Here is a 26,517-nt window from a genome sequence, read left to right on the forward strand (position 1 = left end):
TAATGCCAGAAGAGGGTAGGCCAGTTCAAGGGAAATTTGCTTGACTTTTGTGCAGGTGGTAACTGGTTTTGGAAAAGCACTTCATGCACCGAAGACCTTTTCATTGCAAATCCTGGGATATTAGGTTGTCCCTGTGGCTGTTAGTGCTGTTGGTTACTTTTGTTTAAGTTTATTCTTACTCCTGCATGTTTAAATGCTCATGTTTTGTTTTTTTTCCTCTTCCAGCTCCTATGTTAGATTTGATATAATTCGAAGGATAATGACTAGGTTTTTTGGAATTGAAGTTGTTATGGTGATGGGGATCACAGACATAGATGACAAGATAATAAAAAGAGCCAATGAGGTAGGTGTTTGCTGCAGTCTTTGACCCAAACTTTTGGTATTTTCTACAGCTACTTACATAGGGAAATTAACCTGGTTTGTGTTTTTGTGGCGTTTTTTTTTTCCCCTTGAGTTTTGTTTTAATTATTAGATAATAAATGTTGAGATTTCTGGTCCCCTAGCGTGACTGTAATGGGTCTGGGAGTCCAGAGGGCTGGGCGTTGCGAGCTGCGTGGGGGTAAATGGGAGCAGAGTTGTGTGAGGGGGAGAGGTGGGAAGGGCTGCGTTGCAGCACCTGCGGTTGGGGTCCTCCTGCCTTCGCCCTTGCCTGGGGAGGCCAGCGGGGCACAAAAAGCTGGGGTGAATCCTCAGCACAGTTGGAGAAGTATCTTATCCCAAAAGCAACCCAAAACTTGGCAGTCGGTAAGCTTCTGGCTGTGTTCTGGAGAAGCATTGTGTGCCGTCAGTGGTTGAAAGTAGTATATGTAGCGTTGCCACACGCGAGGCTGAGGGTGGTTCCCGAAAGGTGCCGAGCACCATCTAGCTGCAATGTCAGCGCCTTGGGATGCTTTATCAGTCTCGTCCGAGATCGTCACCTACATGAAAGTTGACGTTGAGCGTAGGGGTAAGTCTTGATAAGACTGGGGCTATAAGTGGTTCTTAGTCGGATTTTAATCAGAACTTTTTTACCAGCTGAGCTTGGTGAGTGATTAGTCCAATTAATTTTTTTTTTTAAATGCTTTTTGGACCCTGAAAGGCTAAGAATGTATTCTGTGTTTTATTCTGCGTTTTGAACTTTTTGTTTTGTTTTTATAATCTGTAACTCATGTCTTCTGGATCATAAATGAATGTGTTGGATCAAATTGCAGTTGCAAGCTTTAAGCTGGGTTCTTGTAGCCAGAGAATTTGACAGCTGTCACTCTTATTTAATCTTTAAGTAAACAGTTACTATTGCAGTTAAATGCAGGGCACTGCATTCAAACAAATACTAGCACGCTGCTCCTGTAGAAATACACGTGTCTTCCTTTAGTCCATTTACTTGCAGTTTTCCAAGGCAGTAGGCCATCTTAAAAAAACAAACAAACAAACTGACAAAAAAACAAACAACCAAAAAAACCCCTGCCAAAGCCAACAAACACAAACCAAACAAAAACCCAAACACAGCCCCCCCTGCCCATCCCAGGCATTTAAAATCTATTATGTGTACATTTTAAAATTTTTACTTATTGTCAGAACATTATGGAAATTTTATGTTTGAGGAGGGGGAAATGACATCATATTTTAAAAGAGTTTGTGTTCATTTGTGGCTTTCTGTGGTTCTATGAAGTAGTCTTTTCATGGCTTCATTTTTTTTGTGACTTTTTGAAATGCCTGCTCTGCTCTGCACATTTTGTTTGGATGTCCAAGGCCTCTACCTCAGTAGCCTGATTTTGTTGTTTGGACCTCTGTGCGTGAAGCATTACAATGGTAGGATCAACATGCCTAAGCTTGTTCTCCATCCCTTTGGTGGGATTCATCTAGAGAAAACCTGAAAGTTGGGCATCTAGTCTATTACGAGCATGCTACATGCCCTCTGGTCCTTTGAGAGAGAGAGATGAGTCTCTTTGTGTTTTGAACACCCACCTGGATGGGAAGAATTTCCCCATCTTCCTCCTATAAGCACCTTTGTCTCTCTGTTGATTGAAGCAGCAGCTAAGCTCTCTAGGGAGACAAGTCCCATTGCTGAGGTCTGGAAGAGCACTCTCTCTGGTCTCTAGGCAGACACACACCTTCATTTCTCAGCGCTGAGCATCTTCCTCCTTTCATTGCTGGGTGAGCCTCTGGTGTGTCTTCATCAGAACTCCTGCCTTGTCCAGGAGCTTGTCCAAATAGTGGTACCCACCTGCACTCTGAAGATCAGACCCCTTAAAGATGCTCCAGTAATGAATTGGAAGTGATGAAACTGGATTTTTTTTTTTTAGTGATTCAGTTATCTGCAAGCTGGAGAGAGTGACAGGATGGTGTCTTCTCCCCAGTAGGTTCTCCTCATAGAAGGTTTAAAAGCTCGAATTTGAAACGCTTTGATGCCATACTTTTGCTTGCTAGGGCAGGTTTAGCTATCATGCATCTTTCAAGCCCTGGCCTCTTCTGAATGTTTGAGACCAGTGTCATGTCATGTGCAAATTGCCTCTTTCTCTTTAGGTTGCACTTTCTCATTACTTCTGAGATCTATGAGTAACCATGATCAGCTGTAATAGCTTATTTTTCTTAATCACTGAAAGTTAATATCCTGTCTCATCCTGCAAGTCTCTGATCTGCCTTTCTGATGTGTAGGTGGTATTGGTGTCCCTTGCTGATAAATTGAATAACTTTCATGTCCTGTGTACTGTAGTATATCTTGTTGCTGGAAATGGAAGACCCTCTTGAGGAAAATAATGGGGGAGGGAAGGATTTTGTTATTTTAATCTTTGGTTTCTTTATCTTAAAAGATACGTATTAATGTTTTGGCAATGCAGAAGCATAAATGAAATACTACTTCTAAGTTATTTATAACTTGCATCTCTTCCCCATGAATGTTAGATTAATAAGCCTTTCTGACTCTTTACCTTGGGGGCTCTGTAAGTCTTCCAATTAGCTATTAACTGTCTGATAAAAGATTGCAATATTTTATATTATTACTTTGATTTATGATTTACTAAGATGCTTCTCTATTTTTCAGATGAATATATCGCCAGTAGCTCTTGCTCGTATTTATGAAGAAGACTTTAAACAAGATATGGCTGCCTTAAAGGTACAGCTACTTGAGCTTCTAAATTTAAGAGTATTTTAAAGCAATTGTTTTGGTAAGGAATCTGATTTTGGCAGTTTGATCTGAAAAAATAAGTTGATTGCTTATGTGACAGCGTTGCTTGGAAACTGAGTACTGATTTACTTTTGCATTCTACTGGGAGGATATTGCACACCTTTTGAGTGAGGAAATGGGGGGAAGAAGCAGGCTCTAGATTTGGAATGAGCAAGTTAAATTTCTTTAGGAATGCAGATTTTTTTTTTTTTTGCCCCGTGCAGTAGTGCTTTGGTTCACAGATAATACACGTTTACTATAATGCAGAAATAGCCTGATCTAAAGCATATGAAACATCAAATATTCTTTTGTCGACTTCAGGTGTCTTTGCTGCTTCTCCTGAATACTTGTCAGAAGCAGGGACTAAACCATGGGGAAAAATTAGTGGATTCTTTTTGCCACCCCTCAGTTTTTGTGTGTGTGTATTATCTTAAATGCTGCTTATGACCTTTTTATGATACTTGCAACATGTTTTTTTTTTTAAGAAAAAATTGAGGAGAATGTTCTTTAAAATTTGTTTCTTACAGTGAAGGGACTTGTCAGCAGTGTGTTTCATGCAGGCTAATGAGATGTTACTCTTTCTTTGTTTAAGGTCCTTCCTCCTACAGTATATATGAGAGTGACTGACAATATTCCTCAGATAATTTCCTTTATAAAAACAATAATTGCTAGTGGACAAGCTTATTCAACCTCGCAAGGTAAGACTTACAGCAAGGTAACTCCTTCAGCACTTGCACAGGAAATCAGTGCTCTTAGTAATCCTGTTTTGGGATCAGATGAGATACCCTGTGCCAGGCTTTCTTTCTGTTGATTAACAGACGGGTTGAGAACAACTCGTTTGTGGCCACATGAGCAGGCAGAACAACTCCTGCTCAATTTCTAAGTTAAATGTAGCTCATTACTTAATATAATTGTTTACTGTAATGAACTGCTATCTGAGCTCCTGTGGGTAAGGCCTGGCCTGACCTGGCTTCTACAAGAGAGCTGGGGGAACCTCTTAGCTCTAAACAGGCAGTGGGTATGTGCTGTAAAAGATGTGCCTGCAAAGCACAATGTGTGGACTTCTTTTTTAGGAGAGCTGGTGGTTGTAGAAGGATTTCAAGTGCATTATAACTGGAGTGGCAGTAGGCTGCACTGGTGTCAGGGAGGGATTGCTGACTGTGCATGGGCAGGGAAGAACCTGGTGAGATCTCCAGAATACAGAGTTATCCCATGTGCAGAATGAGCACATGCAGTGAGGTTACTGAGAAGCTGGTAACGTGGAAACATCTGCTGCTACTTTTGCAGTATTTCTGAATTTCTAAATCAGAATTTAAAATGGGAGTTGAAGGGCATTTTGTTCGGTCTTGCTTTCAGAGAAATGTTATCTCCCCATCTTGAGTGTGCCCCACCTATGCTATAAAACTAAACATTTCTTTTCTATTAGGCAATGTTTATTTTGATGTTAAGTCTTGGGGAAAAAGATACGGAGTATTAACTACTATTTATCCTGATACCCAAGATGAAACAGGTAAGTTCATGGCACCAACTTGTTTGTATTAATGTATTGTTTGAACTCATGATGTAGCTATGCATAAACTTTCATTCAACAGTCTGAAGGGGTTTTCTAACCTGTTGTGTATAGCCAACTTTTCAGTTAATTAAGGTTACATTGGTTTTGTAATTACTTATTGAGGCTCTTGCTGTTGCCAGTGCAAGAGGAAACTTGGTGGTCTCTTTTCACGCTTGGTTCCCTCTAGACCTTTGTTCTGGTACCTTAGAACAATTAGGATTCTTAATCAGTTTTGTTTAAATACTTGGGAGTGGCACATACAGACTTCATAGTGAGGTGGTGGTCTTAGCCGTTGCACTAGCCAGCAGTAGAGATAGTCCAAGGTAAATGCAGGGAAACACCATCTACCATGTTATTGTTGGGGCAGTTGCGCTCTTCTGATGCACGCTAACTGGATGAATTTGCTTCTTTCATTACTTACCACCAGCCTACTGCCAAGCAGCCTATTTGTGTGAGGGTGAGCAACCTCTTTGTAGGCGGTGGTAAAGCGTGCCTATACCCTGGGCTGTGTGTTTTTGCTGCAGTTGTCTGGTGGCTGAGCAGGATTGCTGAGCCTCTGTAGCTTCTGTAAGTTGGGTCTGATCAGGCCTCTGCATTGGAGAATTTCATGCAGATCTCCTGCATCCTTTTTCAGGCTGAAATTCAATATTTCTTCATTGAAAAAATCTGTTTGCAATTACTGAAAATGCCTGGCAGGCTGATGCTCAGGTGAATTGCAGCCAGAAACTTCTCACAGCTCCACTCTGGAGTTGTTTCAGCATTACAACTCACAGAGGGAATGCGTTTTGTCAATGGTTATTTAGAGGCAGTTACTGACTGCAAAGGCAGCCAACAGCCTCTTGGGCTGCAGTGGGAAGAGCATTGCCAGCAGGCCAAGGGAGGTTATCCTTCTCTGCTCAACACTGGTGATACATGCCTGGTGTACTGGGTCCAGTGCTGGGCTCCCTGTTACAAGAGAGACGTGGACATACTGGAGAGAGCACAGCAAAGGGCCATGAATACGATGGAGGTACTGGAGCATCTTTCATATGAGAAAAGGCTGAGACCTGTGTGGGCCTGCTCAGCCTGCAGAAGACAAGGCTCAGGGCTATGTTACCCATGTGTACAAATACCTGATTGGGGGAATAAAGAAGATGGAGCCAGTTTTCTCAGTGGTCCTTGGTGACAGGACAAGAGCCAGTGGGCACAACCTGAAACGCAGGAAATTCTATTTAAAGCTAATAAAACCTTTTTTTACTCTGAGGATGGTTAACACAAGAACATGTTGCCCAGAGAGACTGGGGAGTCTCCATCCTTGGGAGACAGTCAAAACCTGGCTGGATGCTGTCCTGGGCAGTCTGCTGTAGCTGAACCTGCTCTGAGCGGAGGGTTGGACTTGACCATTCGAGGTGCCTTCCAGCCCCACCCATGACCAATTCTGTGTTTTACCTTGTTTCCCCTCAAGTCCCAACTAAATTTACTGTTATTTCTAAAGATCTTGACTGTTGTTTTGCTTATGACCGAGAACTTTTTTTGTAACAATATACTTGAAAAAAGGCAAAAGAGAGATGGAGTCAACAGATACTGGTCAGCCAGAGCTTGGCTAACTAGTGAAAGAGCCAAGATGAAGATTCAGTGGATAAAACTAGGCTTATATTTCTGTCCCTTTATTTCTCATCCATTTTGAATGATGAGGCAGGTAATGGATTTTTGTAATGTGCTTCCCTTAATATTGCATGATGTTCTGAATAAAAACTGACTTTGTATAATATCAATAAAGTACAAGCAGAATGGCTCAAGAAAAATGACCATCTAATAGGTATCCAAAAATAGCTGTGAATCATCATTAAAACGTGTTGATGCTGGAATGCTCCAGACCCAGTAATACACTGTGGTTTTGTTAGTGATCTGAAATAAGCAGAGGAAAGAAGTAAATTTAGCGCCAACGGCTGATAAAACAGATGAGTGGTGTTAAATAAGAGGAACTTAAAACAGTGCGAGTCGCTTGCCAAGCTGGATCCCTTCAAGACAAATAGGTGTATCGTTCCACACAGTCAAATGTGAGGTGATAGATTTGTCAGCAAAAAAATGTAGAGCCCAGAACCCTGTTCTGTAGCTCCAGCTGGGGAGCGGTGTGTATCCGACTGGGGGTAAGGGGCCAGCAGAGACAAACCATCCTCTCCAGTACTGTGGCAAAAAAGACTACATCCTTGGCTGTGTGGTGGAGGAAGCAACAACTCTAGCTGGGGAGGAGACCTTTGCGGAGCGGCCATTGGTGAAGACGATACTGGAAGGTTGCTACTGTCCAAGGGTAGTTTTGATTCTCTTCTTGGTTTTATAGAATCTGAAACAGAAACTATTTGTGTCCCAGAGAAGAAGTTGTAGGGTGTTTTTTTTGGGTTGTTTTTGTTACCTTTTGTGTTGCGGTGCAATCTATTTGTCCTGGGAAAACTTGGTAATAAGTAACTAAATGAATGATGTTAAACCAGAGAAGGCCAAAAGGACTAAAAGGATAGGATGTATTAAAGAATCTTGAATCCATCTTTTTAGCCTGCAGAATTCTAATTCAACATATTTTTTCAAATGCTTGATTGGAGTAACTAGAAGCCCTGTGTATGTAAGGGGGGAAGGGAAGAAAGTTGCAGGAAAAGAAGTTGAGTGAAGGAGATTAAAATCTGAGTAATGCACTAAACATACATTTCCACTTGCTTTCATTTACTCGTTTTTTATTTTTTTTTCTTTAAGACCTATCCCATTAACAAATCGCTTTATTCTTGGCAGTTGGTACTGATAAAAGACATGGTAAAGATTTTGCCCTGTGGAAGGCTGCCAAACCTCAAGAGATATCTTGGACTTCTCCCTGGGGAAAAGGAAGACCTGGATGGCACATCGAGTGTTCCACAATATCAAGGTCAGATTTCTTGGAGTTTAAATCTAGTGCTGTTTTTTGTTTTCAGGCCCAGTACAATAGTAGCAGCAGTATTGAAAGTGTTATTTCTGATCAGTAGAAAGCACCAGTTTTAATGTGAATACTTGGTGCAATTTGGGATGTCACGTGTAGCCCAAACAAACTCTGCTGTACCTCACTGGCATAGCTGTCTTGCTATGTTTTGGCACCTTCTTTTCAGGCAGACTTGGGTATTTAAAATATGATGTGCAAGATCACACAGTTAATTAGCAAGTCTTTTAACTTGAACTGAGTAAACAAACTTTTTGTGAAAGTCATGGTACCTCTTTCATTTGCCTCCCTTCTGCTTCCTGCAGTCTCCATCGGAGCTAGTCCAGCACGTAGTGCTGTGTCAGGAGGACAGGGTATGGAATTCCATCTCAACACCAGTGAGCATATGAGATCTTGCTGGCCTTATCTTAACAGCAGTTGTGGATATGCATGCTAATCATCTAAGTGTTTTTCAGCTTTCTTGAAGTCAGCCACAGTATTAAATACACTGGTTCCTCTGTGGCAGTATATTCTGTGGGCACGATGCAAATTGTGCATAGTAGCATTTTGCATGTAGTTGGTTTAAATTAATTTGCTCTTAATTTGGAGTTTTATTTTCTCCACAGGATGGTAGTATTTTGTCCTGCACTGTATTAACTTATGACCTATTAATTTGTGCTTTGAAAAAAGAGACTCTAACTCTTCTCTCCAGGAAGATTGATAGTGGTACTTAGTTTTGCATTAGTCTCGGATCTTTTTTTGGAAGCTAATAACAAATTATTTAGATCCAGCCCTGTTTAACTTGAGAGTTTTCAACCCAAGCCAACAGTAGATGGAACAGGTGCTTTAGGTTTCTCTTTCATATGCTTTGCTGGTGCATCTCTATTGTTAGTCATTACTACTGGATTGCAAAAAGCATTTATAAAGGTGATTTTCTGTCTGTAAATAGTTTCATCACTGTGAAACAGTTCTTAAAGCAACAGAAGTGCACAAAAACATGCTGTATTTGAAGTGCAACCTGTGACAGGAGTGCACTCGAGATAAGAAATGCAACCCATTACAAATGGCCTATCTGCTAACGTGGTGCTCTTTATAGTCTGCAAGAACTTATTTTACTGTGGCTGGATGAAGCTCCTGCCACGTAAGTAAGAGTTGACCCATGCAGAGCATAAGTGTAGTAATCTTGGACTGTGAAAAATGGAGGGCTTATTTTGGAAAGTTACCTAAAATGTTTTGCTGTCCTGGTCAGCTGTCAAAAGGCCCATTTTAAACAATAGCTACTTACCTGTCTGTTCTGCCAAAGGTCTCAAAGCACTTTAAGTAAGCTAGGTGAACGAATTTTGAAAAGTCTTGAAGTGTGCCTGGGGAAGGTGAACGAATGGTCTCTCGTGCGGCCCCAGAGGAGGGAACCGCCTGCTGTGGCTTAGGTCTCATCTCTCCTCTGGAGTTTCCTTTGCGGTGAGATGGGCAGCTCCTCCCGCCCCTGAGCGTTTTGGAGGTCCGTCTCTTCCCCTCTCCCCAGCTCTTAATGGTTTTGTTAGAGGAAACAGCAAGTGGCCAGTGCTTCTCTGTAGATGACGCAAGGGGAGGTGTGAGCCAGGGCCGCTCCTGTGAAGATCTGTGCTTAAGCTGGTTTTGGAGCAGACAGGAGGAAGCAGAGGGATACAAGCTTGGGAAATGGCAACAGCTGGTCTTTTTTCCCCTCTTTCCTTCTCGTTTTCTTTTCTTACTGTGCCCCAAGTGCTTCTGCAGAGCCATCGTGAGCCAGGGTGTCCCCCAAAAAGGGACAAAAGCATTAATATCTAGCCAGCTACCACTAGCAAGTTGTTAAGGTGACATACGGTAAGACTGTCTGTGTCTGTGTGTATGCCCATGTGCACGCATGTGGGAGGCTTGCTTTTTATCCTTTTACTTCTCTACTTGTGTAGACCTTGCATCTTCCCCAGCCTGCGTGTCCCTGCAGGGAGGGCTGTGCCAGGCAAGCCTGTGGATGACCTGCAGACAAGCAACCGTGCTGTTGGGATGAGAGGAATGGCTTGAGACATCAGAGGCACCGACACCTATGGCATTATAGCAATATAGGACTAAGCATTTTCTATCGTGACTGTGTACAGTATTGCCCGAATTCTTACAGAAGAGGTGCAAGATAAAGAATAGCAATACCAAATTTACAGAAACATTCATCTCTTTGAAGTTGTTAGGTTTGCAGATGAAGGCAGCTGTCTGATACTGGAACTGTAGCAGAACAAGGAAAGGAGATGTCCTGCTTGCCATTCTTTAATCTAAGTTAGAAAAACAATTGCTCCTACTACGGAGAATTAATTGTGGGCAAATATGGGTCCTGTCCATACAAGTTCTCCTGCGGTTTTGGTATCCAAGATCTGTGTAAAGTCTTGTTTTAAAACTGCAATTGTTACATTGTACATTTCAATTTATGATGTCTCATCTTATTCTTTTCTGGATTTCTTTTACAAAAAGCTTTTGTGGTGTTCTACTTGCTGATCAGGAAAATATTGTTACAGTGCAGTGTTTGGAAAGCAGCTGGACATCCATACTGGTGGAATAGATCTTGCATTTCCTCACCATGAAAATGAGATTGCACAGTGTGAGGTGTATCATCAGTGTGAGCAGTGGGGGAATTACTTTCTGCACTCTGGTAAGTAAAACGCTAATCACCTGAGAGGCCTGTACAAATGTAAGAGTTTGGTGGTTTAGGTTTGTCATTTGTATGGTATGAAAACAGATGCTCTACTACAGTAACTAAGTTCCTGTCTTCATTAAGTGAAGAAACATAGATGAGAGTGAATCTTGAAAGTGTAGAATGAATGCCTTCATAAAGCAGAATAAAGCAGTAAAAGTGAAATATTGTAGAATTTCATCTGGGGAGATATCCAAATAACAACAGTATAGGCATTGCTCATATACAGTGTTTACTCTTAATTAAAAACGTGGAAAGAAGAGTTTTTCCTGTGGAATCTCATTCCCTTACGTTTGAGTTCCCTCAAAGTTTGAGGGTACTCTTTGTGATAGGCTTTCTTTTTCACTTGTATTTTGGCTGTAACAGTCCTGCAGGACAAGATTCATACTGAACACCAAGTGAGTTGGATGCTTCTATCTGCTCTGGTCAGGCATGGTCAATGAGGTTGCTGGTAGGTAGAGACAAAGAGGTTTGCGGCATCTATGGGCTACATAAAGACCAAGTCACTCACCCCTCGGCTCTGCAGAAAAGTGCAGATATTGAGTTTCATCGCTATGTTCCTTTAACCCTCCCTAGTGCTCTGACCAGCTTCAGTCTCTCTCCACTTTCCTATGGAGTGTGAGTGACTTGTCTACAGGCTATACCAGTACCATCACAGACCTTGTCTCTTCCCCCGGAAATGACCCCGCTGGCTGTGCCTGACTAAACTGTACCAAAGTGTCTTTTACTTGTGTGGTCTTCAGCATACAAATACGGCCTGGCATTATGTAGAACTGCTCCTTGCTGCCTTTGGCATGACTGTGCGTCACTGAAGTTTGTGTTGTCCAGTGCCTTTAACTACATTGTTGTCTGATGGTACTAGCACTGTTCCCATCAATGGAAATCTTGAAACTTGTTCTTCCTATCACAGTCATGGTGGTTCTGGATGGTCTCCAAAGAACTGAAGTCAACAGAAAGTCAGGTTCAACTCTGCAGTCTCTTCTTGCTGAACAGTACTTTGTGCAAGATGTCTCGGTGAACTCTTTGAGCTACTTTCCTGAGTAAGAGGTGCAGAGTTAAGCCTGTGCTATGCTCTGGGAATTAGTTGGACTTTCTTTTTTTACATATGTATTTGTTCTGTATGTGATCAATACTAAATTCTAGTTTTAGTTCCCAGTGCAGAGCCTGTTATAAATCAATAGCACTTGTCTGGAGGCTGGTGCATTCCCCAGGGTGTGCTTTGCTCCTGAAGTTCTGGGGAATTCTCTGCGCTTCCACTGAGATGCATTGGTTACTGCCAGGTGGAACATTCTGTTGAAAACCAGTGAATCTGACTTTTCAAGGTTGGAATTGAAACTATAAGGGAAATATTCTTTGAAACTAATTAACTAAAGAGGAGTCCATTTTTCTTTAAAAAAAAAACCCCAAACTTAGTTCCAAGGGCAATTTGTACAATGAGGTTCTCTAGGAGCTGACAGATTACATTCATTAAGTCAAAAAATTTTGCTGGAGGACGATAGTGTGAATTATTTAGGACAAATGAATCAGCTTCAGAAACAATTTATTCTTGTAACAGACTTCAGAATTTTAGCGGGCTCAGAATTGGAGGAACAATCCCCATTAGAGGAAGAAAATCCCTGCACTGGGGATAAATCTTCTTATAAGGACTTTATTTTTAGACTAGTACTCTGGGAAGAGCGCCAAGCCAAAGTTATGAAAATCCTTGTATTTTGTGATTCTTTAATGAAATCATTCTAAGTGCTGAAACTCTTGAAGAGGAATATTATTTCAAATTCAGATGTTACCTGTACCTTACTAGGAAAACACAATCAAATTATTTTAAGCTTGGCTTAAAGAAGTTAAGTCAGTCAATATTTAGGCACCTTTGCAAAAGAAAAAATAATAATTGTACCCAGGCTCTTCCCCAGGAGAAGTTTGTGGGTTTTACTTGAGTTGCAAGAGCTGCAGGGGTGCAGTGCCTCGGACAGCCTGAATGTTCTTATTGAGGGCCCTGAGTTTAACTGCACGGTGGTGAAAATGGCCTCACTTGCTAGCAGTCAGGACAAATATGATGAAAACAAAATTTTGGTTTGATTGTAGATTTCTGCTTTAGCTGTTTCTGTATCCATAGATCTCTTGATTCTCTCCATAGAGTGTGTTGTACAAATTTTAATTTCCAGGTGGTTGGGGTAGGACTGATGGTAGCCTTCTTATGGAGAATCCCTGCTGCATTGAATCATTGTCAGAAATAGCTAAGAAGTGAAACCAGATGCTTTTCATGTCCATTTACCAGGCCCGAGTGTGTTGCTTTTGTATCCAGATGAGCATAATTGGGATTTTATCTGCTTGTGGAAGAGTGGGGGATCCAGGCAAGGCTGTAAAAGCAGTGCTGTGCAGAGAGTAGCACAAAATTCAGATGTCTGCTTGGGCTGCTGAGCAAGAAATGCCACCTCTGCCACCAGCTGTAAAAGCAGAAGCATGATCATATGTTGTCCTTGCAGAGCACTCTGAGGCATTGGTAACACTGGACTGCCAAATCTGAAGGAATGCAGAGTGCTGATGTGGTATTAAAGAGTAAGAAAAGTTCATGCTTAAAAATCTGCCTCTAAGTACGATGTAAGTGCTGGGTTCTGCAGGTCATGAAGGGCCTGAAAATTGCGTGTTAGTTGTGGGTGCTCGGTAACTTACAGGATTACCCATTGATTAGGAGAAGCCAATTAAGGCTTTTAACAACATTTTGGAAATGATGTCGAGTAGTCTTTTATTGCCTACATGTTCGGCATCTCTCTGGTGCTGTGCATAGTTGATGTTTTCCATCAGCGGTGGTGCCGTGGCTAGCACGGACAAGGCTCAGGAGCATACGGCCTGAGGTTGCCCATCTCCTGTCTTGCTTTGACAGAACTTTCAGTCCTGAAGCCAAGCTCTACGTACTCTCCTAAACGTGATGGAGATGGTTACTGCCTTTTTCCTGTACCACAGCCCTGCAAACTGACAGTCCATGTGGCTATTGAAAGTTCTAGCAATGCTCAGAGATTGCATTTTAAAATAAGCTAATTCAAATTGGGCGTCGTAGCTACAGCCCTCCCTCCCCCTTCTCTTTCTTAGTCTCCCAAGTCCTGGAGAAATAGGGAATGTGTAGAAAATTCGTTTTACACAAGGTATTTTGAACCAGCACAATAAACTTTTGGATTAAAAAAAAAAAAGTGTCACAGCCACCAGCAAGTAATAAATACAGAAAATTGTTTGAGATATTGTGAGATCACTGGAAGATCTTTGTAAAGGTCTTACAATATTTCTGGAAAGTCAAGAGTAACAGGTAAGGTGCTTTTCTGTGAAGATTGAAAAGTACTTCCTTGCTTGCTTGTTTTTATCAGTTTATTAGCAATTCTGAGCAGGGAGACTTTTTTCCCGCTTTATTAATGTCTCTGGTCATAGTGGTATTGTTTTGGTTTTGGCTGGTTTAAAAAAAAAAAAAGAAAAAACCCAACACATTTTCTTTTCCTATGATTTAAAATTGACTCAGCCAAAGTTGAGGATGGAGAGATGTGCAGGACTGGGGGCAAAGCTATTGAAAAATATGTTACATGTTGCATTGAAATGTTTGGCGTATATCCATCACAGCAAACGCTGCCTCCAGCATTTCCAGTGTCTCAGTGCAGTCTTTTTCATTCACTTCCTATTCAGAAGCACACTCATTTATCCTGATTAATTTATTTTTTGTTGTTCTAGGGCATTTGCATGTTAAAGGAAGTCAAGAAAAAATGTCCAAGTCATTAAAAAACTACATAACAATTAAGGTAATCTATTTCTGTGAATCGAAGCAATGTATGTTTGTAACACGTAAATATTAATCACAGCCCTCTTTTGAGAAAACGCTGGACTGTGTGCTTACACTGCAGCGAAAGATGTGAAGCGGGGTGTTTCGGTAGTGCTGGTATACCTGTTAGCGTGGGATCTGGATGTAGAACACCTGCTCGGACTCGGGGTTTGCTTATAATGTGGATCTCGCTGAGCCGAGAGCATTTGTCAGAGCAGCGTTTGTGCCCAATACCAGACTTAGGCGTTACAAGTTTATGGTCGGACTTGACAATCTCAAGGGTCTTTTCCAGCCTGAGTTATTCTATTCTATAGTGATGGGTTCTTGTCTGTCCACTCTTAATAACACATGCTTTTGGGACTTGGAAAAGAGCAGCCGTTGCTCCTTGTTCTGCTTTAGGTGAAATGGAACATAGCGTCAGCATTTGGTCAGGAAGCTACTAGCTGTCCTGCAACCGTGCCATGCCGGCGGTCTCTTGTATTCTCCGTTATTTTTCCACTGTCGCCTTGCTGATTTGTCTTTTGGTACCCACGAGCCAGGCGAATATGTCCCGTTTTGCTGTGTCCCAACGTTTTTGGTGTAGGCCGGAGCAGAGTTTCTCTGCCACATGCCATACAGCTGCGCTTGGCGCTAGCGCAGCTCCCGTGATGGCTGACACCTATTGCTAGAAGTGGGTAGTTTCCTTCCTTTAGACAGAGCATGAGAGGCTGTTTCAGCACATATGTTCCCCTTTGCCCTCTCGGAAGACCTAATTAAAATCACTTTAAAAAGGGGTTCAGTATGAGCTGCTTTATTCTTAATGCCCTCTGATGTTATCTGGGTACAGTTAAGCCCTGTCTCCTCCAGGAAAATTACCCGTTGCTCACAATTTTCACAGAACTTTCCCAAGTCTCAGCAGACATTGTGGACAGGGTGGAGAAATGCCCACAAATGCAATAGATGCAATTAAAAATATCATACAGAAACGTTTCCCCCCACCTCTGTGGTGGGGCTTCTTTGTGTCAAGAAAACAAAAACTTGAGGCTGGTCTCTCTTCCCTTGCAGGTCTCCGTTTTTAATTTCTGCCCTTAGACTCAGCTAACAACTATTAACCTATAAGTGATTTTTTTCAGTCCAATGAAACAAATTTTCTTCCCGTACAGCCTTCCTGCATCTGGAAAGTTAAGGCCTACGTGGAAGTTCTTAAGCCTGCCCCGAAAGAGGGGAGGGCCGTCCGGGAGGGTGCCTGCAGCATTCCCCTGCTCCTGCCGGCGGCCATCTGCCTTCCAGCCCGTTGCCTGGGCATGACCGCCCTGTGTCCTCGGCATCCAGCGGCTCCGTCTTTCCTCCCCCTTGTCCCTTTCTTTTGATTTTTTTTTTTTCTTTTTTTAATAGCTATTAATTCTGACCCCCAAAATCAAGCACGTTACGATAACGCACGGTTGAGCAACCTGCTTGGAAAGAGCAGCGATACTTCTCACTGTTCTCCATTTTTAGTACAGTGCAGAATTGGTTTTTCCAGTTCGGGTGGTCCTTTCCCAAATTCGAACTTATTTCTGTACTTTACTCATATTATTCTACCTCTGTATCAGTCTAAAGCTTCTGGGCACATTGGGTACACTCAGTTATATAGAGTTTATTTAAAAAAAAAAAAAAAAAAAAAAAAAAGACACCTACCAAAACAAACAGTTAGCATCGCTGTCTGTTTCTTGATTTAGCTTGCCCCGGTTGCCTCAGTTATTTCTATTTTCACTTGAGTGATGGCATATTGCTGACAGTTGGCTACATTTAGTATTCAGGCTGGTTTAGTCTGGTAACAGAAGCTAAATTTAAAAATGTGCATCTTTAAGCAAGTGACACTTTCCATATTCTCTCACGTGTATGTACTTCTCCTTATGATTTTTCTATCTTGGTGGCACTTCAGTGTTACAAACTTACAGTCATCAATTTGCAAATTTAAAAAAAAAACAAACAGGAATGCAGTGTTCACAGTCAACCTGCCATGGTGTCCAGCCTTGCTGAGAGCAGAGTTAGGAGTGATTGAATGTTTTATCAGTGTATCTTCCAAGCATTCAAATAGTTCTTTTTACTATTAGTATAAATTAATTACACTAACAGTAATAGTAATAATTTACTATAGTAAATTACGTGTAAAGCTAGATAAATATTAGGGTGAAATTAATGAGGTTTCATAATTAACACATATAACTTTTTTTGATATTGCTAGAATTTATTTTTGTTCATTCCATATTTTCCTTCACGTTCTAGTTCTGCAGAAAAAGTACACTTATTCTCTTTTTCAAGAAATCTTTCTTTTTTCATAAGGTTGACAAAACTCAGAAAAGTCCTGAAAGCTGTCCTTTCCTGCATGATTGTATCCCAATCTTAGTTTGGTAATTTCAGTTTGTGTTTTTGCAAAGGTCTTTATACAGTATATGTTTGATCATAATTACAAAGTACTTAATGGCTTATATTTACATCTTAAACTACAAAGATGGGTTATTTGTCATGTTCCACCCCCCATGCACTAGTTTCACAGCATATTTCAGGCAAACTAACAACTCCTGAAGAAATCGTTTGATATAATGCTAAAGCTGTCTTTTTGTGGAGTATAGGATTTCCTGAAGAAGTTTTCGTCGGATCAATTCAGGATGTTTTGTTTGCGCAGCAGATACAGCTCAGGTAAGGGGGAAAAAAAAAAAACCCTTTAGTGTTTGAGATATGTGTGGCTTTCCGTGCACCCTTCCCAAGCTGGGGATGCAGACGTGGGTGGTGGCGCGGGCTCTCCCTGCGGTGCCTTGCCGTTCCCCTCTGGTAGGTGCAAAGGTTGGCGGCGCTCTGCGGGGATGCCCTTCGGCTCTCCTTTAGAAAAGCATCTTTACCGAGGACAGTACTTAACCATTTGCCTAAATACCTTCCTGAGCCACAGTTAATTGTGACTCTCAATTAATTGCACTTCCAATTAATGAATTACCTCCATCTCTGATTCGCATCTGTTGCGGTCACTTGTATTTCAGTCACGATCACCTGTTTTTTGGAGATGTATCTAGGTGGAGCTTTGCCTTATATTCCCATAGGGTATGACAAGGGCTTGCTAATAACCTTTCATCTCTCTGCTGTGTTACCATTTTTTGTCCCGTGGAGTTACTGAGTGTTCAAGCAGTTCTGTAGTGCAGTGCAGCTTGCTTACGCCAGTGCTTGGTAACCTCATGATCATCTTAGCCTGGCAAACACTGCTGGTGGGGAGAGGTGTGGGAGGTTTTGCTAGCTTCCCTCTTTACACTGTGGTGTTTGCAGCAGGCAAATGCTACTTTGAACTGGAAGAGGTTTTCATATGGATAGTGGTTTTACCAGTTTATTGGGGCCTGCCCAAGGCAGATGGTAGTTCTGTAACCACTGCTGGGTCATCTGGCTTGTTGGCTATCCTGGCACGATAAGGGAATGGTGGAACACAGGGAAACTCCTGCTCTTTTATTTCAGCGGGCCTCTGGCTGCCTCAGATAAAGCATCTCTAGCAATGTGACCAGGAGAGCCGGCATGGTTAAGGCTCTGTGGCTTTGCTAGTGTCCGTCAGCATGCAGTGCGCTGGAAGCCTTTATGGACATGCAGTCACTGGGCTGAGAAGTCTCTTTGAACGTCAGTACCTCCTCCAGCTGCTTGCAGGAGCCACCGGTCTGATCTTCCTGGGGAGCCTCCCTCTCCGAAGGCAGCTGAAGGCATCAGGAATGCTGTGTGTTCCTGAAGTATTTTGAAGCACAGGGTAGTAAAGAGACTGCTGGTTATTTACTGCTGACCTCCACCGTGGGTAGCAAGGGGTGAACAGATCAAGGTGGGAGGTTTGCTGAGGAACCAGCCCACATTTGGAGCAGGAGAGGGGGCTGGCAGTGGGGAGCACTGCCACAGCGGAGTGGGGTGGTGGCATGCCTGGCTGTTTTGGGGTGATACGGCAGGACAGCAGCACACCTGGCTGTTTCTTCTGGGTCAGCAGGCTAAATACATTGTGCATGCATAAATAGCTCCTGGGCTGCAGCTGGGGGCACTTGGGAGTCTTGAATAAATGTGTATTTAAAACAAAGGAAGAAGAAAAAAAGGCTAACATCTACAATAGTGTCATATATATTTGTCCTGTAAGCAAAAGCAGAATGACTGGCAATTTCTAAGCTTGCCTTGGGGCAAGGAATGACACTGGAGCCCTGCAGCAGAGTGCTGCTTGCATGCCTGCTCCACTGCATGTCAGCTGCATGTCATGCCCTCTATGAGAAGGGCATGACCCTGTCTTTGCCTCACTTGTAGGTTAAATACCTTCCTGTGATTAAAAACCTGTGCAAATACAGGTGGCTTTGAAAGGATACGGTGGTGCTATGTCAGAGTATAGTGCCAGCAAGCCACTTGGCAGATAAGGATTGCTCGACGGTCTGCTGCGCTTGCCACCCCCACTGTATGAGGTCGGGTGCAGGGGTTTGCTGTCAGATAAAAAGCCAGAGTCGAGCCCTGCTGAGCTAGGTATTTACTGTACAGTCTGTCAGTTTGTGTCCCTGCTATCAATTCACTTTGGGCTAAAGATAAGTTTACTGCACTCCTCCTCATCTTGCTGTCTGCTTCCGAAGTAGTTTTATTAGAAGTGAGATCCCAAGCACCTTCTATTTGTTTCCTACAAAAGGTTTTTGTAGCCTAAACCTGCTGGTGATGATTCCTGCCACCCCTGCCTGTGAAGGAGAGCCTTTTGTACTCGCTAAAATCCAGGTTTGGGGGGGTTGGGTGATGTTACCATGCTCGCTGGATCTTGCCCGTAAAAGATCTTTGCAGGTGTGCGGATGAGGGCAGGGCCTGACAGTTGGGAATGGCTGGCGCTTGGCGCTGTAGTTTATGCGGACCTCAGGCTTGGAACGGGCTTTTTGTGTGGTTTGGGCTACCCGCTGCCTGCACGTGTGCTGACGGGGACACCTGGGGACAAACATGACTCCAAACTGCCCCAGCCACGGAGGGGCAAGGGCTGGAGGGGTGCGTGCAGGGAGGGGCATGTGTTTCGTGGGGGTGCGGGCCCCCGTCGGTGGCGGTCATTGTTGCAGGGAGGATAAAGCTGGGTGCCTTGCCTGTGGGGAAGAGGAGAAAAGCCATAGAGGGAAGAGGCTTTGACGCAGGACATCACCCTTCCACAGCGTGTCCCTGCAGGGGTCCCTCTGCTCCCTCACCCTTTCTGCCTGCTCAGGCTGCTGGGGCGGAGCTGCTGGGGGGGGCGGTCATGACCTGGGCCTTCTGCTTTGGCCAATGCCTCTGGCTGTCCCCTTCTTGGCCCGAATCCCCACCCTTCGGCCCTCCTGGGGCTGTTGGGAAAAGGCCTTTTCTAGGTGCCACAGGCAGCAGCATGGTGCCCCACCACCAGCGTGCCTGCCAGGCTGCTTCTGGGTGCTGCTTAAAAGAAGTGCCATCTCCGAAGCCCTGTGGGACCCCGTTGTGAGGCACTGCTTTTCCTCCTGCATCTCATCAGCAGTGGCTTCGCTTTTGCAGTTAGGTGGAGGGGTTGCAGCAGGCAGCGGGCTTCTGTCCCCAGAACACTCTCTTTGTTACCAGAACCACTCCCGTGATTTTGTGAACCTGAGTGAACTATAACATTTTGGATCCTCTGGTCTTTAATTACGTGTTGGTGCTAATAAATGTGGTTTTTGTCATTTGATGTAGCGATGATGCCTTCAATGGCAAAGGAGGGAAGGAGTAGGTGGTACGGTGAAGATTGATGGAGCCGGGCTTGCCTGTGCCGCACTGTGGGTTTGCAGTGCCTGCAGGCTGTGGTTTAGGAGAGTGCCATGAATCGGGGAAGAAGAATGGTTTTAATCAAAGCAGCCTTCATCAGGATAAACTTTCATCAAGTATTCCTTGCGGAGTTCCTGTAACCAGGGTAATCAGTTGAGTAATCTTAGTGGATATAAATGATCTCTCTCAATATCTCACTGTTTTCTAAAAGTCTGTACATCGGTCTTTTTAAAAGCTGAATACAGCTCAATTTTGTAACCAGTGTAAAGGAGGCAGTAATGCAGATTTTTAATTACACACAAGTGGAAAATCTGACAAATACAGGTCCAGACTTACACCTTAGTTATACTGGGGTAAATCCTACAGAAAGTCTATTTAAACAGCTAGGCTTCTTTGGGATTTAGGCTAATGGAACTGAGATCAGGTCTCACATCTGGCTGCTTCTGCCCTCTTAGATCTGTCCCCTTGATCAGACTGTCTGCTCTACAGAGTCTGTATCTGTGCAGTGTTGGCTAGTTGCACAAAGCAGTCGGCTGTAATGTGTGCAGGACCAGAGGTGAGATTGCTGTGAAAACTAGGTGATGCTTAGTGCTGATGACATTAGGAATACGCTGCAAGCTGTAGTTTGGGTGTACCTCTTAGTGCAAAAGTCAGGCATAAAATGGTGAAGCAATATTACACTGCCTACATATGGCTCTGATACGAGTGGTTGACTCTGGTGTGATATTGTGGGAAGGAATGCATTTAAACTTAGGCCTGTTCTTGGTGGACACGACTTCCACCAAGGTTGGGTGGGCTGTCTTGTGTGGGGTCCGAGTGCCCTTCTACAGATAACTGCGCTTATGACTGTAGGTAAAGAAAAATTGCCTCTGGCTGATGGCAGCTTGCAGTGAAAGTGCCAGGGGCCAGTCCAGCACCCGTGCTTCTGAGGGCGTGGGCAAGGCGAGAGGAACCTGCTTAACCCGAAGCCAGCAGAAGCGGATGCTGGTAGTTCCTGAAGCGCAGTCGCCTGCTGAAGCTAGAGTCCCGCTGAATGCAGTGAGGGTGTCCCTGTGCGTGGACGCCCTGTTAGTGGTGGGGGTAATGTCGTCTCTCCAGTTGGTGGGAGAGAAGCCCTCTAGGGTTAGGGTGTAGCAGGTCTCATCATAAAGCAGAGCTCTGCTCAGGATGTGATGAGTCATTTACCTTAAGGTCTTCTTTCCAGTGCCTATAAAGAGGCTTAGGTGTAAGTGTGTAAGTTGGGTGAGATGAATCCCATCCCAAACCTGCGCTTCTGAGTTTAAACAGTTTGTATTTTCTCTAATAGTTGCCTTCAAAAATTGATATGTCCAGTTTAGCTTTGATATTGTGAGGGAATTGTATGTCTAGTGCAGAATCTAGATTGCAAAGTTTTAGGTCCATCTAGATTTTAGATGCTGGTGAAGCAGCTCTTTAACTGTAAGTGCCTGTATCCCTCACAGAGTCAGTGGTGAGGGTTAGGTCTCTTTGGAGAGCTCTGTTTCCAAAGACAGATCATGTCTACCTAAATTAGAATAGGAATAAAATCAGGGGTGAGATCAAAGAAATATATCCAATCCAAATGCTTTGGAGTAATAACTTTACAGAGAGATTCAATAATGAAAAAAAAAATTAAAATCAAGTAGCTATTGCTTCAGTCAGCTTCCAGATGTTTTCTGAATCAGTCTGATACCTTTCCAGTAGGTTATACTGTCATATTTAATGCTTGTTTTTTATATTGATTTAATTCACCTAGTACGCATGAAGAACAGAGTTTTTAATTAAATATGAAATTAATTGTAAGAAGAGTTTGCTGTGACAAATAATAACAAACTTTTCCTGGAAAGACTTCATCTCAGAATATTGTTCCTATGTATGACAGACAACACCCTTTCTATCGTAATGGCTGAATATTTTTTTCTTTTAGCTGTAGAATTTAGTGACGAGAGCATGGATGATGCAAAGCACCTTCTTCAGGCAATCTTCTCATTTATAAGAGATGCAAATGCTTATGTAAAGGGACAGCTGGTATGTGACCCTGTTAGAGAAGACATACTGTGGGAAAGGTAAGTGCATCTCCTGTATCTGAAAGATTGTGAATATATGAGCAATAATTTGCTGACGGGCTTAGAGGGCTGACCACTATAGGGTGCTGGGTTCAGTCTTTCCTGCCAGCCCTCACCAAGGGCAGCGGTTTTTTTCTCCTTTGTATAGCCAGCTGCATTTCCTCATAGTCTGCTACGCTTAGCTCACTGAATTTTTAAAATCCGTGTTATTTATCTAGTGTGCCTGTCCCAACACTTGCATCTTTGCCCCTCTTGAGTGGTGTAGGAGGCAAAGCTGTGACCGAAGTTGTGAGACTGTTGGGTTTTTAAGTAGAACTGTGCATTAGTGACTGAAGAAGAAAGAGGACGACTGGAAAGTAATATGCCTTGGGCACGTGAGCTTGTAATCAAGCTGGCTGGCGCAGTGGCGTGCAGCAGAGAGTAAGGGGTTACTAAGAAACTGGCCAGTATAGAGACATCACAGGGAAAGAAGAAATTATGGTTGCTGCGACCCTGACAATGATGAGGAGAATCTCCTTTGGAGTCCCTTAGGAAAACCGGGGCATCTTCCAGGAGAGGGAGATGTGCTGTGTGTTGGGTGCAGAGCTGATGAGTGCAGTGCTTTGGTAGTGGGGCAAGAGGGGCATTGAGCGTCCTGAAATGACGTACGTGCCGGCAGCTTTGGGACATAGGATCAGAGGGGAAACATCCAGGGCTGTAGAAGCGAGAGGCCGCTTCCTTGTGGTGCGGGCATCTCACTGTCGGAGGGCTGGCGGCTGCACCAGCTAAGGCTTGCAAGGGGCACTGGAACCTGTTACAGGGAAGGGGAGTTGAATTAACGAGTTGTGGTATTTGGCAGAAGGGAGTCCTGCAGCAGGAGGCTGCCGGAGACCTGTTGGTGAGAGATAAGGCTGAGACGTGAGGCATGCGGGGAAGTTGAAATGGATTGTCAGCAGGGCATGTGTGGGAGGGCAAAACTTGTGTATCACTAGATGTAAAAACAACTGTGATGGAAACAGAGTTCTTAATTAGGAAAGTGGTAGATCTTCAATGGAGAAGGGCAAGCTGGCAGCAGAGAGGGCTGGGAGGAATGGTTTAGGGTAGCAGCCATCTGATATCTGAGGGGAGACAAGCAAAATAACTCAGAAGCTGGCACAACAGGGTTAAGGAGAGCCCCAGAGGCGCTAGGATAGCTTGAGGTTCCCCAGGTAACCCTGCTCCCTGATTTTTATGGTGAAACGGCATCCTATCGAGGTCCGGTTCGCCTGGCTGCGTACAAAGGCGTGCTGCCAGCAGCTTGCCATTAATTCCCCCTGCTGTCCTCATCCTCCTGCTCACAGCGGCTGCAGCAGGTGGCACTGGTTCTGCGGCCATGAGTGCTGGTTGCCCGCTGGCTTGTGGTGCTGTTACACCAACCGTCCCGCCAGCCCTTTCCATCTGGGCCAGGCCGAGTGGAGGCCCGGGGCTGGGGTTGGACTTGCCTGGGAAACGAGGGAAGTAGCGCCTGCTTCCCAGCTGGGACCTGCAACAGGACTCCTGCCCGACCTGGAGTCGGCTCTCTTGCCATGCACTGGGGTTATGCGTGTGACGTGGCTTTGGAGGAGAAATACGCAGTTAGCGTGAAAAACAGGCTGCTGCAAAAAAAATAACTTAGCGATATCATTAATGTGCTTAATATCAACCTCATTTTCCATCTGTTTTTAAATGATTAAGGCAAGCCTTGCTCTGCTGTTGTTGGTTCCTGTGATTAACCATGTATTTATTGAACGGATGTAGCACTTTGGATTTTGACATGTGTCAGGTTTTTCCCTTTGCAGCTGAAAGATGTATTCTCCCTGATCAGCGTAGCATCGCCCATCATAGGACGGCTAGGAAGGAAACGACAGTGTCCTCTTGATGACTCCCTCTGGCTGAAGAGCTGATGAATTCAGTGTACTGCTGGCATCTTGTTTGTCTTATCTTAAAAGTTACCTTTTCCTCTTGAAGGCTAGCCAACACAAAAGTAACCGTGAAGGCTGCGTTTGCAGATGACTTTGACACCTCCAGGGCTGTTGCAGCAATTATGGACCTCATTCACCATGGCAACAGACAGCTTAAGGCTGTTACTAAGGTAACCCATTAGGATACAGAGATCAGAAAATGACAGCTGTCCACTCTCCTACCGCTTAATGCGGACAGATTAGTTTATTGTTCACATAAGAAACCAGCAGAAACAAAGCTCCATAAATTGTTGACCTTAATGGGTACCCATTTGTCCTGACCGTATCGCAGGAGCTCTGTACGGCTATTGTTTTGTGCTTCGTGTCCAAAGGATGTTTCTTTCCTGCTGCCCTATATTATGTATACCCAAGGTTTTTGAAAGGCCTGAAGCCATTGTGGCACGCTGCTCGTTTAGTGCTGGTTTTATGTTCTTACCCTGCTTCTTTGCTTAATACCTGTGTACAGAAATCAGCCTAAATTGGGAAATGGCGGGGGCGGGGGGGCATTGCTGTGGGGGCTTTGGCAGGCAGTCCCAGGTGCACAGGGCAGTCATGGCGGTGAGTTCAGCTTTAGGGACCGAGTGGCTTCTGCTGTCAGCAGATTGTAACTGTGGCCTCAGCATGCCTGCATGAGTCTGTCTTCAGATGGCTTTTGGCGAATTGAGACCCTGTTCAGATCTCTCGATGCTGACACAAAGGAGGTGTCTGGTAAGGATGAGACCTGAGCAGTACACACAGCCTGGAGCACTTCTGGGCCTCCTTTTACCAGAAGCTCCCTTCCTCACTCAAGGCGAGCAGCTCAGCCTTGTTGCTGTGCTCCTTGATTGCTGGTGTTGTCACGTCCACCATGTTTGTGCTGTAAAAGAAATGTTGAGTACATAGTAAGAACTGATTTTAAGAGAGAATTAGCCTGGTGGGTTTTGGAATCCTGCCTCCTCCTGGTCCTGTTTGGGCACTGGCTTTAAATCCTATCAGGCTTATCTTTACAGAATGAGCAAATCCCTGACCTGAACCAGTTTGCAGCAGGGGTCTGTAACAGCGTTACCACTCCTAAATACAAGTAGCCTCATCTTGCCAGTCTTTTCTCCTGTCCCCTGAATTCCTTCTGTCAATCATTTTGTGGAGAACTGGGTGGGGTATTTGTGGGGCAGCTGACTCCCGTGTCTCGTTGTGGTGGTGGAGCTTTTCTGGGTGCAGCCCAGCTGTCTGAGTGTTGCCTCTTACTGACTGTGTGCGTAGTTTTTTCTCCTTAAGAACTGTGAATAAATTCACATAAATGTAACTACTCATTCCTCTCCTTAGCCTTCTCACCATTCTTACCTTAGTTGGCACGTTCCTGTTTCTTTCCCTCAGCAGTCTGCTTCAGCTCATTCTAGTTCAGACCTTTTCCAAATTTTAGGTTATGGCTTATCTGAGGCCCTAATGGAGATGTCGGATAAAATCCAGTAGAAAGAAATACACGTGTTCTTAAAAATGCTATTCCATCACTGCTGCTGGTGGTTGCTGCTGCTACCAGGGCATGACAAAAAGCTGTATCTCAAAGCAGTTTGCATGTTGCTTAAATCAGTAAGACACTCAAAAAAGGATTTGAGGTTTTTTTAATCATTTATTTTATAGGTGCCTTTGGAGCTGGGGTTTTGTTCTTTTATTTTTGTTTTCATACACACCACCCTTTCATGCCCCAAAGTGCTATTTTTAGGTCTAATATACTGCGCGCATGTAATGCACAGCAGCTTCATGCATCTCTTCTCCTTGCTGCACGTGCTGGTAATAAGCTCATCCCCCTCCCCTGTTTACTTAAATCTTTTTCTTTTGTATTGTGAGGTGCTTTTATAGCTCTGTAAAAGTTCCTGTCTGGGCAGGTGTTACTGGTGGAGGTAGATCTATATAATTAGTAATAGTTTTCCCTTGTGGACTAGGCTACAGAGAGATGCTGAGTTCTGTAATATCTATTGATTTGACAATCTCTTTTGAGTGTTTTTTAAACAGGATGCTGGATCTCCTAGAAGCTCTGTTGTGTATGGAAGCATTATTTCCTATATAGAAGGCTTTTTTAATGCCCTTGGGATGTCCTTTGGAGAAAGACAGGTACGAAACATCTCTTCTATGTGTACTAGCGTAGGATAGCAGCGCCAGCATTATGTTTTGTAGCACGCTTTCCGAAAGCATCAGATGTAACGAAGTTATTTATGGTTTTAGTAAACCTTTCTGCACTGCTTGCAGTTTCTGCCGTGATGTCTTAGGAGAGCATGTGAGCAGGTGGAACGAAGTGTGGGCTTTTTTTTTTTTTTTTTTTTTTTTTTATCCCAGAGGTACTCCCGTGTGACTTCTGCAGCAATTGTGCTGTGGAAATGAAAGTCTGAGGAATGAAACAAGAAAAAGTTAGCATTGGAGGTCTTTAAGTTGGTCCTGTTTTGTGTCTGGCTTTCCCCTGGCTCCTCTTCTTCTTTCTGATGGTTGCACCCAGGCTGTCTCTCATAGCTGTACGAATATTTGTGGTTGTGACCTCCCTGCACAGCAGAAGCCAAGGTCCAGCTCTGCTGCAGAAAGTTGGGGTGGAGGGAAATGGGCTGCTCTGCCTTGAGCCACGGTAGTGTGTGGGGATGGGAGAGCAGAGGGAGGCCTGTCATTGGAAATACCTTACACATCCTCTAGTGCTGG

At 43.9% G+C, this 26,517-nt stretch overlaps 1 protein-coding gene across 1 annotated transcript in view; it reads left to right on the top strand.

Annotated features, from left to right (window-relative positions):
* Window positions 1-26,517, top strand: part of CARS2 (cysteinyl-tRNA synthetase 2, mitochondrial) — a 38,835-nt gene that overhangs the window by 5,615 nt on the left and 6,703 nt on the right. Inside the window, exons 3-13 of the mRNA XM_082009443.1 lie at window positions 226-343; window positions 3,020-3,091; window positions 3,735-3,840; window positions 4,569-4,652; window positions 7,455-7,584; window positions 10,134-10,267; window positions 14,018-14,085; window positions 16,700-16,766; window positions 21,760-21,898; window positions 23,864-23,987; window positions 25,846-25,944. Coding sequence (XP_081865569.1) covers window positions 226-343; window positions 3,020-3,091; window positions 3,735-3,840; window positions 4,569-4,652; window positions 7,455-7,584; window positions 10,134-10,267; window positions 14,018-14,085; window positions 16,700-16,766; window positions 21,760-21,898; window positions 23,864-23,987; window positions 25,846-25,944 — 1,141 coding nt within the window. The remainder of the gene's footprint in view (window positions 1-225; window positions 344-3,019; window positions 3,092-3,734; window positions 3,841-4,568; window positions 4,653-7,454; window positions 7,585-10,133; window positions 10,268-14,017; window positions 14,086-16,699; window positions 16,767-21,759; window positions 21,899-23,863; window positions 23,988-25,845; window positions 25,945-26,517) is intronic.

The sequence above is a fragment of the Phaethon aethereus genome (genome assembly GCF_964289735.1).
Source record: "Phaethon aethereus genome assembly, chromosome: 1".
Lineage (NCBI taxonomy): Eukaryota > Metazoa > Chordata > Aves > Phaethontiformes > Phaethontidae > Phaethon > Phaethon aethereus.